Source organism: Theobroma umbraticum, unplaced genomic scaffold (genome assembly GCF_002168275.2).
Source record: "Theobroma umbraticum cultivar Fairchild unplaced genomic scaffold, ASM216827v3 scaffold_95.0, whole genome shotgun sequence".
Lineage (NCBI taxonomy): Eukaryota > Viridiplantae > Streptophyta > Magnoliopsida > Malvales > Malvaceae > Theobroma > Theobroma umbraticum.
The window spans coordinates 5,479,599-5,494,361 of record NW_018397257.1 but is presented as its reverse complement, the minus strand read 5'-3'; the positions used below and the strand labels follow the sequence as shown (position 1 = coordinate 5,494,361).

General features: G+C 35.7%; 2 protein-coding genes across 4 annotated transcripts; one reads left to right on the top strand and one right to left on the bottom strand.

The window, feature by feature from the left end:
* Positions 1–596: 596 nt before the first annotated feature.
* Positions 597–11,002, bottom strand: TPR16 (Heat shock protein DnaJ with tetratricopeptide repeat-containing protein). 3 transcript variants are annotated; one of them, XM_021422395.1, is made up of 12 exons: positions 10,637–11,001; positions 8,404–10,317; positions 7,983–8,222; positions 7,346–7,475; positions 5,582–5,734; positions 5,201–5,445; positions 5,047–5,125; positions 4,126–4,332; positions 2,760–2,995; positions 2,290–2,368; positions 2,081–2,218; positions 597–1,542 (listed from the first exon to the last, which is right to left on the bottom strand). In XM_021422395.1, the coding sequence occupies exons 2-12, from the start codon at positions 10,245–10,247 to the stop codon at positions 1,342–1,344; spliced, it is 3,552 nt and encodes a 1,183-aa protein (XP_021278070.1). In that variant the 5' UTR covers positions 10,248–10,317; positions 10,637–11,001; the 3' UTR covers positions 597–1,341. The 3 variants fall into 3 exon arrangements, with proteins under 3 accessions (XP_021278070.1, XP_021278068.1, XP_021278069.1); XM_021422393.1 differs by having other exon boundaries at positions 8,404–11,002; XM_021422394.1 differs by having other exon boundaries at positions 5,047–5,116; positions 8,404–11,002.
* A 1,752-nt stretch (positions 11,003–12,754) lies between these two features.
* LOC110412096 (glucan endo-1,3-beta-glucosidase-like) lies at positions 12,755–14,618 on the top strand. Its single transcript, XM_021422537.1, has 2 exons — positions 12,755–12,865; positions 13,538–14,618. Exons 1-2 carry the CDS (start codon positions 12,775–12,777, stop codon positions 14,482–14,484), a joined length of 1,038 nt encoding a protein of 345 aa, XP_021278212.1. The 5' UTR covers positions 12,755–12,774; the 3' UTR covers positions 14,485–14,618.
* The last annotated feature ends 145 nt before the right edge of the window (positions 14,619–14,763 follow it).

Here is a 14,763-nt window from a genome sequence, read left to right as displayed (position 1 = left end):
AGGTTGGGGGCAGGAAATGGTTTTGATATGGGCTCCTAGTCATACATCAGTATGGACAAGAAAATGAATTAAAACACAATGCTCTATCTAAATGCCTACATGAATCCCAAAGGATGAAGTCATTAGGAAACAGTGTGAATGATTGCTATTCATTGTCTGTTATGAATAAGCCTTCTGTCTAGATTCCACTAGGTCGTTGAAGATAAAAGAGTAACATGTCAGATATTATTCCATTGCAGCTTTAAACATGACTGCTTAGCAATACTTTTTGCTTAATGTTTAGGCATCAAATAAGAGGACTCCTTAGGTAATTCATGTCTTTATACCACAAATAATAGTATGGCTTTGAACAGACTTGGCAAAGTTGAACCCAAGTCCAACAACTACCCTATCCTTGGTCCAAACATAATATACACAAAATATTATGTTAAAGACATTGCATTTTTAATAGGGCTATTTTTTGTATCTAATACTCAAATAATTTCTTTATCTTATATAAACCAAACAGATTACAATTATTATTTGTAAATACTAAATAACATCACACCAAAAAAGATGAGCAGTGATAGATTACAAAGATTAAGTCAAGTCCCATATTGAAAACCAAAAAACAGAGAAACAAAGGTCTCCTCATTCAAACTTTCACCTTTCACCAAACTGTACAATCAAGCATCTTTGATTTGTGTTATAAATATAATACATTTGAAAAGCACCATTTCTCTTCATTAACAAGCAATGAAATCAAACAATCAATCTGGAAAGTATAGGGAAAAAAAATTTTTGATATCAACTCTCTCTCTGAGCCTGTGACCAATTTAGAAACAAACTGCTCTCCCAATTTAGCTGGAATCGGCCGGAGGTAGAAAACTGCAAAGCCCTGAAGGTCCTTGCTTGAATTTATTTATCTCAATGTGTCTGTACACGTCATCCGTACATTTGCAATGTCCAGACTTTCCTCTGTTAGGTTATGGGAAAGAGCTAGCTCTTTTCTGTTTCTTTCTTTTCCCATTTTTCTTCTTAACAAGAATACCATTTCCTCAAACCATAAGTCTTTCAGACTTCAAACTTTTAACGTTGTTAGTTCAAGCTTTTAGCCATTCACAAACTGTTAGAAAAAACCTCAACAAAAAATCTCTGAGGACCTGGCATTACTCAGAACTTTCAACAAGCCTTTTGAATCATCAGGTATAGCATCCTGCAAGTATGGACCTGTTCTTGGACAGTGGTTCGAGTCAATTCCCTTTCCACAGAGTGCCTAAGCCAAGTCCCAATCTGCTAAACATCGTTGTATAACTCCATCAGATATCTCAAGAATCTCTTCAAACTGTAGGCACACAATTGTCAATAATATCTGTTTGATCGAGTGGCTTCTGATCCTTTGGAGTTCGAGTAGCCATATGATCTCCAGACCTCCCTCCATGGTCGCCTACTACCACTTCTATCAAATGAATAACTTTGAGCATCTGTAGCAGCTCTGGATGTGCCTCCAGTACGTTTCTTTTGCATACTCCTTGTCTCTTCCTCAAGATCATACCTTGAGCGCTGCAGAAAGTCATTGTTGCAAGATAACACCATATTTGCCCAGTAGCAAAGCAATATGAAAGAAGAAACAATTAGACTGCCAGTTATCATATGGCTTTCTGACAGAATGATATGCATAGCAGAGGAAGGAAATGCGACTGTTGTTTCACTTTTTAATTCCTACAGGGAATCCTATTAAATGCATTACTTAAATATGAAACCGCTGCGAAGAAAGATACGTTTTTATGTTTAGGTTGGACAAAATGTCCAATGGCACACTATGCATTGCCCAGGATCTCCTATTAACTGCCAATTTGAATGACTGGGACTTCCACTGTCCTGCCTCTACAAGGCCCCATCCAAGATTGTTTGCCTTTTAAAGTATGCTGGTGACTTGCACACCCCTGCATTGAGCAAGTCTCAAACCTAATCTGGGAGTAACTTGACCACTCTTTGCTAGCAATTACGTGGCGATAAATAGTTCCATATACCACAAACATAAAGGTATTACAATGCACCTTAAGCAAGGCATAGACGTAGAGAATGAGAATATACATACCTTGATAGGGTCTGAAAGTACTGCATAGGCCTCTCCAATTATCTTAAATAGTTTGTCAGCATCCTTGTGAGCTTCTTCTCTAATCTCCTTCCAAAGTTTGTCATCTCCATTTTCATTTCTTACCAAGGATTGGACGGCCTACATAAATAGAAACCTGTCAGATTGGCACCAAACTTCATAAAATGCATATAGCAGCAGATATAAGAAACCTTGTCAGGATGATGTCTAAGAGCAGCCTTCCGATATGCCCTCTTAATTTCTGCTGCTGAAACAGATGGTTCAACCCCTCTGCCGTTACAATTACAATAAGAACTATTGTTAATCCAAATAAAGTTCAATGATCCATAATCCATAAATATGGCTCTGGGAAAGACAAATAGACAACAAAATATAAAAAACCTTGCTAGATTTCTTCTATGACGTTGTCCAACAAAGATGAATGGATTTGGCTAAAAACAAGGATGAATGGAAAATTTTAAAATCCCTTCACGAAATTTTTAATTTACTAACCATTTATTAAATTTTTATAAATTTATAATCTTTATAAAAATAAAGACGAATGGAAATAATATTTGAAAAATCCTAAAGGAAAAGCTAACAAATGATTTGATATTAAGCCAAAGAAGAAAGTAGTCTCAAGATCCATGTTCATATAGATCATGATGCATTGGAAACTTACAAAATAAGGTACAAATCCATAGGGATTTCCTTTTTGGCTTCTTCCTCAATTTCAGAAAGCCACATACGAGCTTGTCTCAAGTCATTTGCCAAATTCATTGATCTGTCAGATGTTCCAATTTGATTGGTCTTTGCCTCCATTTGCTTCATGAGAAGGGAAAGAAGTCTTTCAAGATCATTGGCTGCTTGCCCATAGTCTCTAATCATCTCGTATAAAGTGGCTCGCCTAGAAATTGCCTGCAAAAGTGCACACAAACAAATTTGTTACCAAGAAAGTTATTGTCTAGAAGGCAACAAAATTTCTCCAAAATGAATTGATATTTTTTGAAAAAAAGGAACTCTCCACAGACATCATTTTAAAATCATGTGTGGATTTCACACAAATTCTGACCACCTATATTGTTCGGACTTGGGCTCGGGAATGGTTGTGTACATGTCCTACACAAGTACATTCAAATGTTTATGTAAGTTTTCCTTTTATTCTTTGGGTTATATCCTCGTACTCATTTCAATTATGAAGTGTCCAATGAGCATGACATAGGCATGAGCAAAATGAAAAATCAGATTAACATAGCTACCCATCAAATCTACAGATTAATTAGTTACATAATCAAATGAATAAATGTCTCACACATCTTTTTATGGTGCCATCAAATAGAAAACTAAATTAATTCATGGGGTAAACAAACAATAATTAAAATCATGAAGAAATGCCCAGAGAAAATAATAGGGACAGGGAAAATGCACTGAAAGTAAATAAAAATACAACAAATAATATAGCCCAAGGGCTCCAATCATTCAGAAAGCAACATCTGCAAGGATTGAAAATTTGCAATAGATGTCTAAAAGGCAATCTGTAAAATAGATAACCCAAAGTACAAAATTTGTACAATCACTTTCCATAGCCGCCAAATACCTATTTTTGAGATCCATACAACACAATATGATGCTGAGATTACTCTGCCATATGTAAGAAACTTCTGGAAAACATATATTGTTTTTAACAAACAAGAGGACAAGAAATTCCACCATTTTAAGCAACAGATAAGAAAAAGTTCTAGAAAAGGCATTTGGTAGATGCATTTTCACTTGTGTGTAACAGCAAGGCTAGAACAAAGTGATAAGATGTTCCAAAAGAAACAAAGAAATAAAAGAAAACAGCATTAACTAACTGAATTTGAAAACTAAAGTGCTAGGAGGCACAAGTCACAGTCTTAAATGTCCTAAAGCATGACTTAAAGAGAAGCAAGTTTAATAATCATTAATCATGCATAACAAAGTGGAAGGGCTATAGGGCATATGTCTTAGCCTGTGACAATTATGTTAAACCATACAGAAATTATGCCTTTATCAGTTTGGAGAAAAACCTTCAAATAATTGCCATCAAGTGCTATGGCAAGGCTGCAATCAGCAATAGCATCAGTGACTTGGCCCAGTGCTTTGTATGCAGCAGCACGATTGCAAAAACAAATAGCTGCAAAAGGCCGTGACTCCACATTGCAAGATAAAGCAGCAGTATAATGTTCAACAGCTTCTGAGTGTCTTCCTGATTGAAATGCTTCATTCCCTGCAGCCTGGAGATTAAAGAAATAATTGCATTAATATCAAAATTTTAATCTATACACCACAAAGCATATCAGACTTCTGACAAAAAGAAAGAAATAACATTTAGAGTTGAAAGGTAACGGACGGCACAAATTTTCTAGGCACCATTTGGATGTTGCTGTTACAACTTCTCAGTACTAGCCTTTTATTTCCTCAAAAGTTGCTATAAAGTAAAAGAGATACTAGAAAGATGTGTACCCACAAAAAAAAAGAATACAGGAGAAGGAAAAATCCTAATTGATTCAAAATGAACAATTGATCAACACACAACACCAATTTTGATATAATTGTTCTATATAGCAGTAAAATCATGCATTTATCCAAAAACATCTATTTTTTAAATTTTTAATTTTCCAAACACATCTTTTTGCTTTTGTATCCAAACACATCTTTTTGCTTTATACTTCTGAAAGCAAAAAGCCCAAAGCAAGTAGCAAAAGCAATTTCCAATGAAGTATTACTCAATGTGAATCCCACCAATTTAGGTAGCAATATGTTTTTGAAATCCCCTATAAGTATGTAAAGGAATAATGCTTTTATATGTACCTATGAGTTGCAGCACTCAAAAGTCAATCCCACTGCCTCCCAGAAAAAAAAATGCCAATCACACCAACAAAAGCACAATGTTGTGCGTAACTCTGCATAAAATGTTTCTTAGAGTTAAAAGCATATCAAGGAAATACCTTATGACGTAAGAGCTCACGTACAGTAGCAGTCACTGGAATTGATGATTCCAAACTGTTGCTTCCATCCCTGGACAGACTAAAAAATGTGCAACAATTATTGTACTCCATCACATAAATTAGAATATTTTGAATGAGAAGGCAGTGAATTTACCTATCTGTAGCAGATTGCAATTCTTCTTGCTTCTCCAGTGAAGCAATAGCTTCTTCAAGCTTTCCTAGATGAAAGTAAGATTTGAAGATGAGGCAACACCGCCAAATTCTAAATGTAGAGTCCTTTGATAATCCAGAACCATCCAGATTGGCCAGTTGCCCATTGATATTGAATGAAAGAGAATTCTTTTCAGCAGAATCAAATGTTTGCTCGCACAGCTGAATTACCTCTTCATATTTGTGCAGCTGCCAGATTGCAAAAATGTTATTACAATTCCAAACAATCTTCCTGTGATTTAACATATGCTTAAATAGACAGTAAACTATCGACTTTCAGAAGTTTCTCATTTAGACAATTATACATCAACAAAAATACACATACAATGAAAAAGGCCTCTGCTTTCATTTCAAGTAATTTTTCTGAGTACAAGCTAATCTGCAAGGACTCGGCAATTAATTTCAGAGCACTCTCTGCATCATCAGATGTTCTCCTTTGCAAAAGTTCAGCAGACCGATGCATGGATTCAGACACTTTCTGCCAGAGAGGAAACCACTCATCAGTCAGATTATCATCACTGCAAATAAATCAACAGAGTGAAGCCGAAAAATAAACAATTTGAAAAAGCTCTGAACATTTATCAAGGTTAAGAAACTATGTAAAGAAAGGAGGAAGAAAACATAAAAACAAAAAAAAAAAGTATCATTAAATCCACCAAAGCTAAAATTAAATATACAATGCAGGAAAAGAGGGATATCAAGATAATTATACACTTTCCCCTTGATAATGATATCAAGTTTCCAAAATGTAAACCCCCGCTGCCACCAGATACGCACACACGTGCACAGACCAATACACAGAAAAAAAGGGATGATTTTGCAAAACCGTTTTTAATTCAGACATGTCTGGGTTCATAATATACACCTTCCACCTGCTAATGATATCAAATTTCCAAAATGTAAACTCCCACCACCACCAGATACCCACACGCATGCAAAGACCCATGCACACATAGAAAAAAAAAAGGATGTTTTTGCAAGAAAGTTTTAATTCAGACACGGCTGGGTCCATAATATAGCAAATAGCAATAAAACTCCTGAAAAACAGCATATAGCCAGGAATTTAATTAATTTAAGCACAGAGGTTGATAATAGAGAATAGCAATGTTTCTAACTCTTTAAGATGCATCATTACGTCTTTAAAGTTGTCTACGTGGAACAATTAAGCTTACTTTACTAGTCCACTACATTTTAATTTCAACATCACCTTTGCCCCTGAAGCTGCTGACTGTGTATTATTTTCATCCATCATTGGTAAAAGAAACACAAAAGATTTTCAAGAAAGTTGAAATCTCTCAATTCCTCCTAGATGAGTATCATCGAGAGATTAGGCAGGGGCAGCTATGATCAACTGAACTACTTTTGGAGAAGAAGAGCATCTCTTTCAATGACCAAGCTCTTTCCAACCAAAAGATAAAAGGTTCCACTATGTCACATATAGTGGATTTAGGAACAACAATTGAAAATAAGAAGGGTCAAGCTCTTATACTTGTTCAAAGCGCCCTGGCTCCTTAAACCCTAAAGACAATTTTGGACTCATTTGCAGATGCACTGGAAATTATTTGCTGACCAGGAGTATATATATTTGCTATATAATCATTGACAGTTGTATCAATCTGACTGCAATGATATATTATATATGAGAAGCTAAGGCACATTTTCTTGATCCAGTACATAAAATTTGGGCTCATGTAGTTGAAGATCCTAAACGAATGGAAAAATCAAACTAAACTTTTCAAGTCAATTTAGGTTCATCCTTTCAAGTGACTAGGACTTGGCTCAGCTTCAATTTCTGTAATGGAACATTTTTATTTGACTTCAAAAATCCATTGAAAATTTAAACCACAACATACTAACCCATATGCAGCCATAATTCAAAGAAGATTGGCTACTTAGTAGCATGAGCTCAAATGAAGACCAGATGAGTTTATTCACTTGGATCTATTTCAAAATTTTATTGATCTTTATGGATCTAAAGAATAAATTGTAAACCCTAATTAATGTTACAATTAACACAAACCAAATAGACTTGAATAAAAGAATACTGATAAGATACTAGTTCCTCTCAAATAATAATAATAATAAGTACCTGTGCCTTTTGTAAGCCATCAGAGGCTTGCACTGCAATTTTTCGGTCCACACAAACATCACTTCCAGATTGTAAGCACTTCCTGAAATGTTGCGTTGCATTTTCAACTTCCCCAAGGGCAAGGTAGCAACTTGAAGGAAAAGAAATAAGGAGGAAGCCCAAGTTAGGAGAGAAAAGAGAAAGCCAATAACAAACAACAATCAAAACAACTATACCCAGCTTTGCACTTTAAATCATAGCACTGACATGCAAATTAATAGCAAAACTAACAGCGTAACAATAATAACTGGATAGCAATGAAGAGAAATATTAATTCCAAACTAAAATAGATTATGTAGAAAATGGAAAATGTAGTTGGTAATTTAACTGCACAAAATGACGTTTCTTAATCACTTCAAAAGGGCAATTAAATGGAAAGGTTAAGTTTCAAAAAGAGCACCAAAGCAGCGACTGCGAACAATTTGAAACAAATACTTATAAATCCTCATGAAACAAAGACTTTCAAAACAAAATTTTTTTCTCTATCTTGAATAAGGTTAGTATAGAAAAGAATTTGTACCTTTGAATCAGAAATACATACAACTCCAGAACAGCAGTGGCTCAAATTAAAGCAAAGGAAAGAAATGTAGAGCCTTACTTTGCCACTCTAAGCTGAACCCTAGAAAACTTTGGATCTATTGCGACCGCCATCATACAATCTCCTACTGCATCTTTCATTCTTCCAAGAGACATACGTGTAGCAGCACGGTTGCTATAGCACAGCATCAATGCCCGAAGACAGCTTCTTGATGTCTCATTTGGAGTAATACAATTTATCCCTTGCGTGTAATATTCCTCGGCTTTGGATGAATCCCCATTAGCATAGGCTTGGTTTCCCCTGATATATGTCAGTTAAACAAAATGGATTCATCAGTAGAAGGAAATCAAGCATGAAGAGGTCACATCATCAAATTACAAGATGGATCAAGTATGATCTATAAGAGCATAAAAACAATTAATCTACTCAGAAAATAGAACTTTTTAAAAGAATGAAGGTAAATTATCAAAAACTTAATAACCTTAATCGCCACTTTTCACATGATTCCTGAACTGCAGTGCTTGCACCAGTCAAATAAGGCTCATGCTTGACCTCAGGTCCTTTGTCCACCACAGAGTTCTCTCCAACCTTGCTTTGCAAAGTAGATATATCTGCTTTCTGGTCTTGCCCAGGGGACACATGCAATGAAGCTCCAGGGTAAGGAGAAAACTGTACAGAGGATGATGCATAAGGGATTCTCACATTCAAACTAGAATTAGGAGAATCAAAAGCAATTTTAGCCAAATTCTTCTTTTTCTGGTGGCGTTTGGATGATGATAGTTGAGTTTGAGCAGAAGAAGATGCAGCAAATGTGAAGCCAAACCCACTTATATGTTCTAGATTAGAGGGGGAAGCAAAGTACATCTGAGCATCACTATCTTGCCTCTCAATATTTGATCTTGTACTTGCTTCAGATTCAGCTGAACTAACAACAATATCAATGTTATAATCTATCTCCTCAGCTGCAGATATAAAGCTTTCAGTTTCAGCACCAGATACAGAATCTTCTTGGGGAGCTTCAGCAGCAACACTTTTATCAAAAACATTTCCAGAACCCTCTTTTGTTTTTTCATCTTTCTCCTCCCTTTCATTTATATTCATATGTTGCGTTGCAGCAACCAGATCCTCATCTATTGTATCAATTGAAACTGCTGGCTGTGAATCACAGGGTGCAAATTTGTTATCAAGACTGAAACACACATCTGAAGCTACAGAAGATTCTCTTGAACATTGAGTGTCAGCTAGTGTTTCCTGGTATGGTGAGACATCCATTGGTGAATAAGACTCAGAAGCCTCTGCATTATCCTGTGTAGCAGTTTTACTTGAAACAAAATCTTGTCCATGACATAACTGAACTGGTGCAGGCTGCTTCAACTTTCCCTTCCTTTTCTTGACTTTTGTGGTTGTACCAGCTTCTCTTTTTGCATTGAATTCCAATTTTTTGTTTAAGCCCGAGAATATATTTGTCCGTGGATTAGGAGTTTTGAATTCCACGAAGGGTGTTTCTATACGATCTTGTTTGGCTGTAAAACCAAACTCATCCTTCTTATCTGGTTGATCAGAAGTCATGCCAAAGACATTTGCACCAGGCTGGAAATGCATAGAACTAGATGAAAACAAAGTTGTTGATGCTGCAGCTTCACCAGGTCCAATATCATTTATCAGTTGATCCATAGGAACTTTACTACTTGGATATAAACCCGGTGTTGCCACCTGGAAAGTAGATTTTCTGTGAACTGATTTACCAAATTCATGGAGCTTCTTATCACCCAACTTTTCAGTTTGCACATCCTTTTCAAATACTAGCGAAGAAGAAAATCCCCTATCTGTTTGACCAGTAGAATCTCCCATTAGACTCCCAATATTCAACTTCCTCTCCATCTCAGTTGACAATACCTTTTCTCTTTCCCCGCCAAGATGACTGGTGATTTTACTACTTCTAGAGACAAAACCATCTCTCTCATTGGCATTACTATCATGAGACCCCTTTATGTTCAAATTCTTAATTCCATCATGAAGTGCATCCGTCGAGCTTCCAACCAAAGAATCACTACTTTTTCTACTACCCTTAAATACAAAATCCTTCTTAGCTCCGCCATCAACATCCTCACTGCCTTTGATATTCAACTTCCTCGTCAACTCATTTGGAAGTTTCTCGGTTTCCACACTTCTTCCACTACAACTACCTACATTGCCATCATTCTCATTACTCTGATTGACCTTCAAACCATCCTCAATGTTCAACTTCCTTATATCATCCGGAAGCTTCGAAACTAAACTTTGATCATCAAAACTACAACTCTTCCCAATTCTCAAATTGCTCATTTTCTCCACAACTCCTCCATCCAAATTCTCACCCAAGCCGCTCCCATCAGATGGATTCAGGTGGGGAACACTGGAAACAGGCCGAAACGGGTTAAAACCGGGGCCTACCCGGGTTTCTAAATTGCCTGAAGATTTTAACGTGTGGGAATTTAATTGCTTTCTAATTTTGACAAGCCTTGGTCTAGCAAGGCCCCCAGAAGGTTGCTGTAATGAAGGTGTATTGAAGCTAAAATTGGGATTATTCGGGGTCGAATTGGAAAACCCAGAACTAAAATCACCTCCAACACCAAAACTAGAAGATGGGTTCATTTTCTCTGGTGAAAGCTTAGGTTGAGAAACTGGAAAAGACCCAAAAGAATTCACTGTAAAAGGAACAGAAGAAGCCTGACCTTTGGGAGTTGAAGAAGCGGCTCCTCCAGGATCTAGCAACGCCGGCGACATGTCAACGTCGGAGTCATCAAATCCAACGGCTGTCAATGTGTGTGGATTGAAAATCTGATTCTTGATTTATCAAAAGGTGGCTGCTGGTGGGTTTTTTTTTTTATTATTTCATTGAATTAGCAAAAGGAAATGGAAACAAATAATTTGGTTTTAAGGATGATAAAATAATAAAAACAGAGATTAACAATGCAAGGTGTAGAGAAAGAGAGGTCCTTTTCACAGTTTTTGGAGGTGATTTTTTTTTTTTCCTTTTGAAATTTTGATCCTCTAATGTTGCTTTGTAAAAGCTTTCTTTTGTTTCCCTTTGATTTTTTTTTAATTATTTTTTCTTACTTCTTTAGGGTTTTTTAAAAATATTTTTTAATTTTTAATATTGAATTGCCATGGTCTTAAAATAGAGAGTTAACAACAACTTTACAAATTACAACTGCATTTTTTTTTATTACTTTGCAAGTGGAGCAGAATAATACACATTTTCTCCTATTTTTCCATATCTTTAGAGGGAAAAATATGTGAATCTTCTATAGTTGATCGTTCCATTTATAATTGTATATACTCCCTCCTTCCTTTTTTCCCTAATCTTTTTTAACTTTTATGAACATTAAAATAGAATATTTTATTGTTAAATATTTTATATTAAAATTTTAAATTATTTAATAATTTAGATATTCAATACTTTTTAATATGAAAAAGTAAAATAAATCATAAAAAAATTATAATATAGACAAAATAGAAATATTAGATGTCTAAAAAAAGAATTAAAAATTCATTTAGGGATGAACAAAAAACAAAAAAAAGGGTAATATTTAGTAACTTGCAAGCTGATTTTGAAAACTTTTTCAAGGTATTAAGGCTTCATCCATTTAGGTTATCTTATTAAGAAATGCAATCATCTTGCTATTTTCATGTTTGGATTCCCACCCCCCCAAATTATGTTTTGGTTGGTAGACTGAATATATAGGAGGAGAAACACCATAAGTCATAATTTATACTTCATAGATCAACTCAAATGTTATTTCAATGATCTCCATAAGTCAATCAATCAATATATATATATATATATATATATAAAATATTGTGCAATAATTAAGTAAAATTCTTAAGTTCTGCATTAAAAAAGATTAAATAAAAACAGATTAAGTATATTATATGGTACAAAATAAATTATAAACCAGCTTTCATACTTTATTTCAAGAAGACATTTTTATTTAAAAAGTTATGATAAAATTCCACTATTCAATTATATTAATGGTTAAATTTTGTATGTAAATTTTATGTTTAATTAATTAATTTTTTTTTTACATATTCTCGATAGACTTGTTAAACTCTATTTATCTACTGATTTTCATTTTCAATTTTACCTCTATTTGATAACAGGTTTAGTTTTCATTTAATCATTTACTTTAATAGCTTCAATCTCCCTTGAAAGTAGAAGTAAGTGGGCATGCATGCAGTCTTAGCTTGTCATTGTGTTCAAATTCTTGTTGAAGAATCTGTCCTACCTGGTTGACATTACTGAAAAGGGCAAAGCAAGACTCTTGTTCGCATCGTGCTAAACACAACATCGACTCAACAGTGGCACTTCCATGAAGCACAACATCGACTCAACAGTGGCACATTTCGTGTATATCAGGTTATGAAACGATACGCAACCTCTGTACAAATGGGTGATCAGAACTTCTCTCGGTCTGCTCCATTGACCCCAAATTTCTACTTCAGTGTTTGAAACTTTAGTCTTTTTACTGTCATAATTTTGGACTATATGAATGCTCACCATGTAAGGCAGCCAAGACTGAGAAATTTCCATGGTTACTCGGTAGACTTTTCCTGGAAAGAGAAAAGCAATATAGACTAAAAAACACACGGTTGGATAAGTTGCTATCTATCTGCGTATAGTTCCAAGCTTATTTTCAATGTTGTTCTAACATTAGTGTTTTTTGGTTGACTCTTCCAATGGAGTGCTTGACAGGGCAATTAGATGTTGAAACTGGGGTTAACTTTTCCAATCCTAGAGGTCTTGCCTCTCTATATATAGATAAAGCAAAGAGATGAATGTTACAAGTCGAGTTCTCATTTTCACTAGTCTATGGCTTCATTCAAACCAAGAAATACCAGAGCTTCCATGGCTGCCATGTTGCTGCTTTTGGGATTATTGGTATCTCAAACGGAAATAACAGGTATGTTTTACTCACTAAAACCTCAGAGGAAACTTTTAATCATATTGTATTGAATAGATTTTCTGTTTTTCACTTTCACATGTGCTCCAACCCCAATTCTATATATCTCTGAGAAAAAAGTAACTAAAAAGGGATTTCCAAACAATTCTTTCAAAAAAAAAAACTTTATTTTATATCTTTTCCAAAATTTTTGAGTAGGATAAATAGTTTAATGTTGAGAGTGTTCTTCCAGCTTCATGAGGATGACCAAAACTTGTACCCTATCATTTATCTATTGATTTAATTAACATCAAATAAAATTATGCTGGCCTTTTTTACATGTTAAAGAAAAAATTATAGTTTAACAAGTTCTTAAATAAACACTACTATTATTTGTGAGGTAAATTAGATTTCAATCACATCATATACTCCTGCAAGTAGCTAAGCTTTTGCACGAGAACTTCATTGGTTTCCAACTACAACAACGGATGTGAAGCCCTTGCCATAAAGGAAAGGACTGCACTACTTAAAAAGTCAGGGCCTCTGGCTCTCATTTTCATCCTCAACATTATCCTCCTGGCCAGAGTTTGTCCAACATGTTGCGCAACTGCTAGTGCCATATATAAAGCATTTACATTTTAAATGTTGATAGCGAGTGTCTGATGAAATTTTGACCCAAGTTTATTTGTGTAGTTGCACAATCCATAGGCGTCTGCTATGGCAGAAATGGAGACAATTTACTTGGAGCAGCAGAAGTTGTAATTCTTTATCAATCAAATCGCATTGGAAGGATGAGAATTTATGATCCAAATCAGGAAACTCTCAATGCCCTCAGAGGATCTAACATAGAACTCATCCTTGATGTCCCTCTTGACAACCTCCGAGACCTTTCTGATGCTGCAGCTGCAAATGACTGGGTCCAGAGAAATGTTGTGTCTTTCTCTCCTGATGTCAAATTCCGATACATAGCAGTTGGAAATGAAGTTTCACCTAGTGACCAGCGGGCGGAATTTGTTCTGCCGGCCATGACAAATGTTCACAATGCCCTAGCAGCAGCCGGTCTACAAGGCCAGATTAAGGTCTCAACAGCAGTAGCCTCATCTGTGCTTGGAACATCATCTCCTCCATCAGATGGTTCATTTAGTAACACATCAAGTCCATTTATAACTCCAATCATCAACTTCCTGGCAAGTAATGGAGCACCACTTCTTGCTAACATATACCCCTACTTGAGCTACACTCGTGACCCGATTAATATTGGCCTTGACTTTGCCTTGTTCACTGCCCCTGGGGTTGTAGTACCAGATGGTCAGTATAGTTACCAAAATCTCTTTGATGCATTGGTTGATTCACTTTATTCTGCTCTGGAGAAGACGGGAGGGGCTAACGTGAACATTGTTGTATCTGAGAGTGGTTGGCCATCTGAGGGTGGAAATGCAGCGAATGTTGATAATGCAGGCACATACTATAGGAACCTGATTAATCATGTGACACAAGGGACACCGAAAAGGTCAGGTCAGGCAATAGAAACATACCTATTTGCCATGTTTGATGAAAATCTAAAGGCTGCGGGGGTTGAGCAACACTTCGGTCTGTTCCTCCCTAATGGACAACCAAAGTATCAAATAAATTTTGGCTGAGACCCAAGAGTCCAATTTAGTGACCTTAAATGCATGTCCGACTTAAATAAGAGTGCCTTGTGTCCTAGTGTGTTAATTCACAATAAAATGTAGCAAATACAATTCAAATAAATTCTATCACTACTTTAAAAGGATTTCAAGTGGTATTGTGTGTTCATTAAGTTCGCCTAATGCGGGGTCCTCTCGTCATGAGGTTTAAGAGGTTTGGGGCCAAACTAATCTTAAATCTCTTCAACTGTTTAACACCCTTCTCATATGCAAGCTTATTAGTTTCTACAA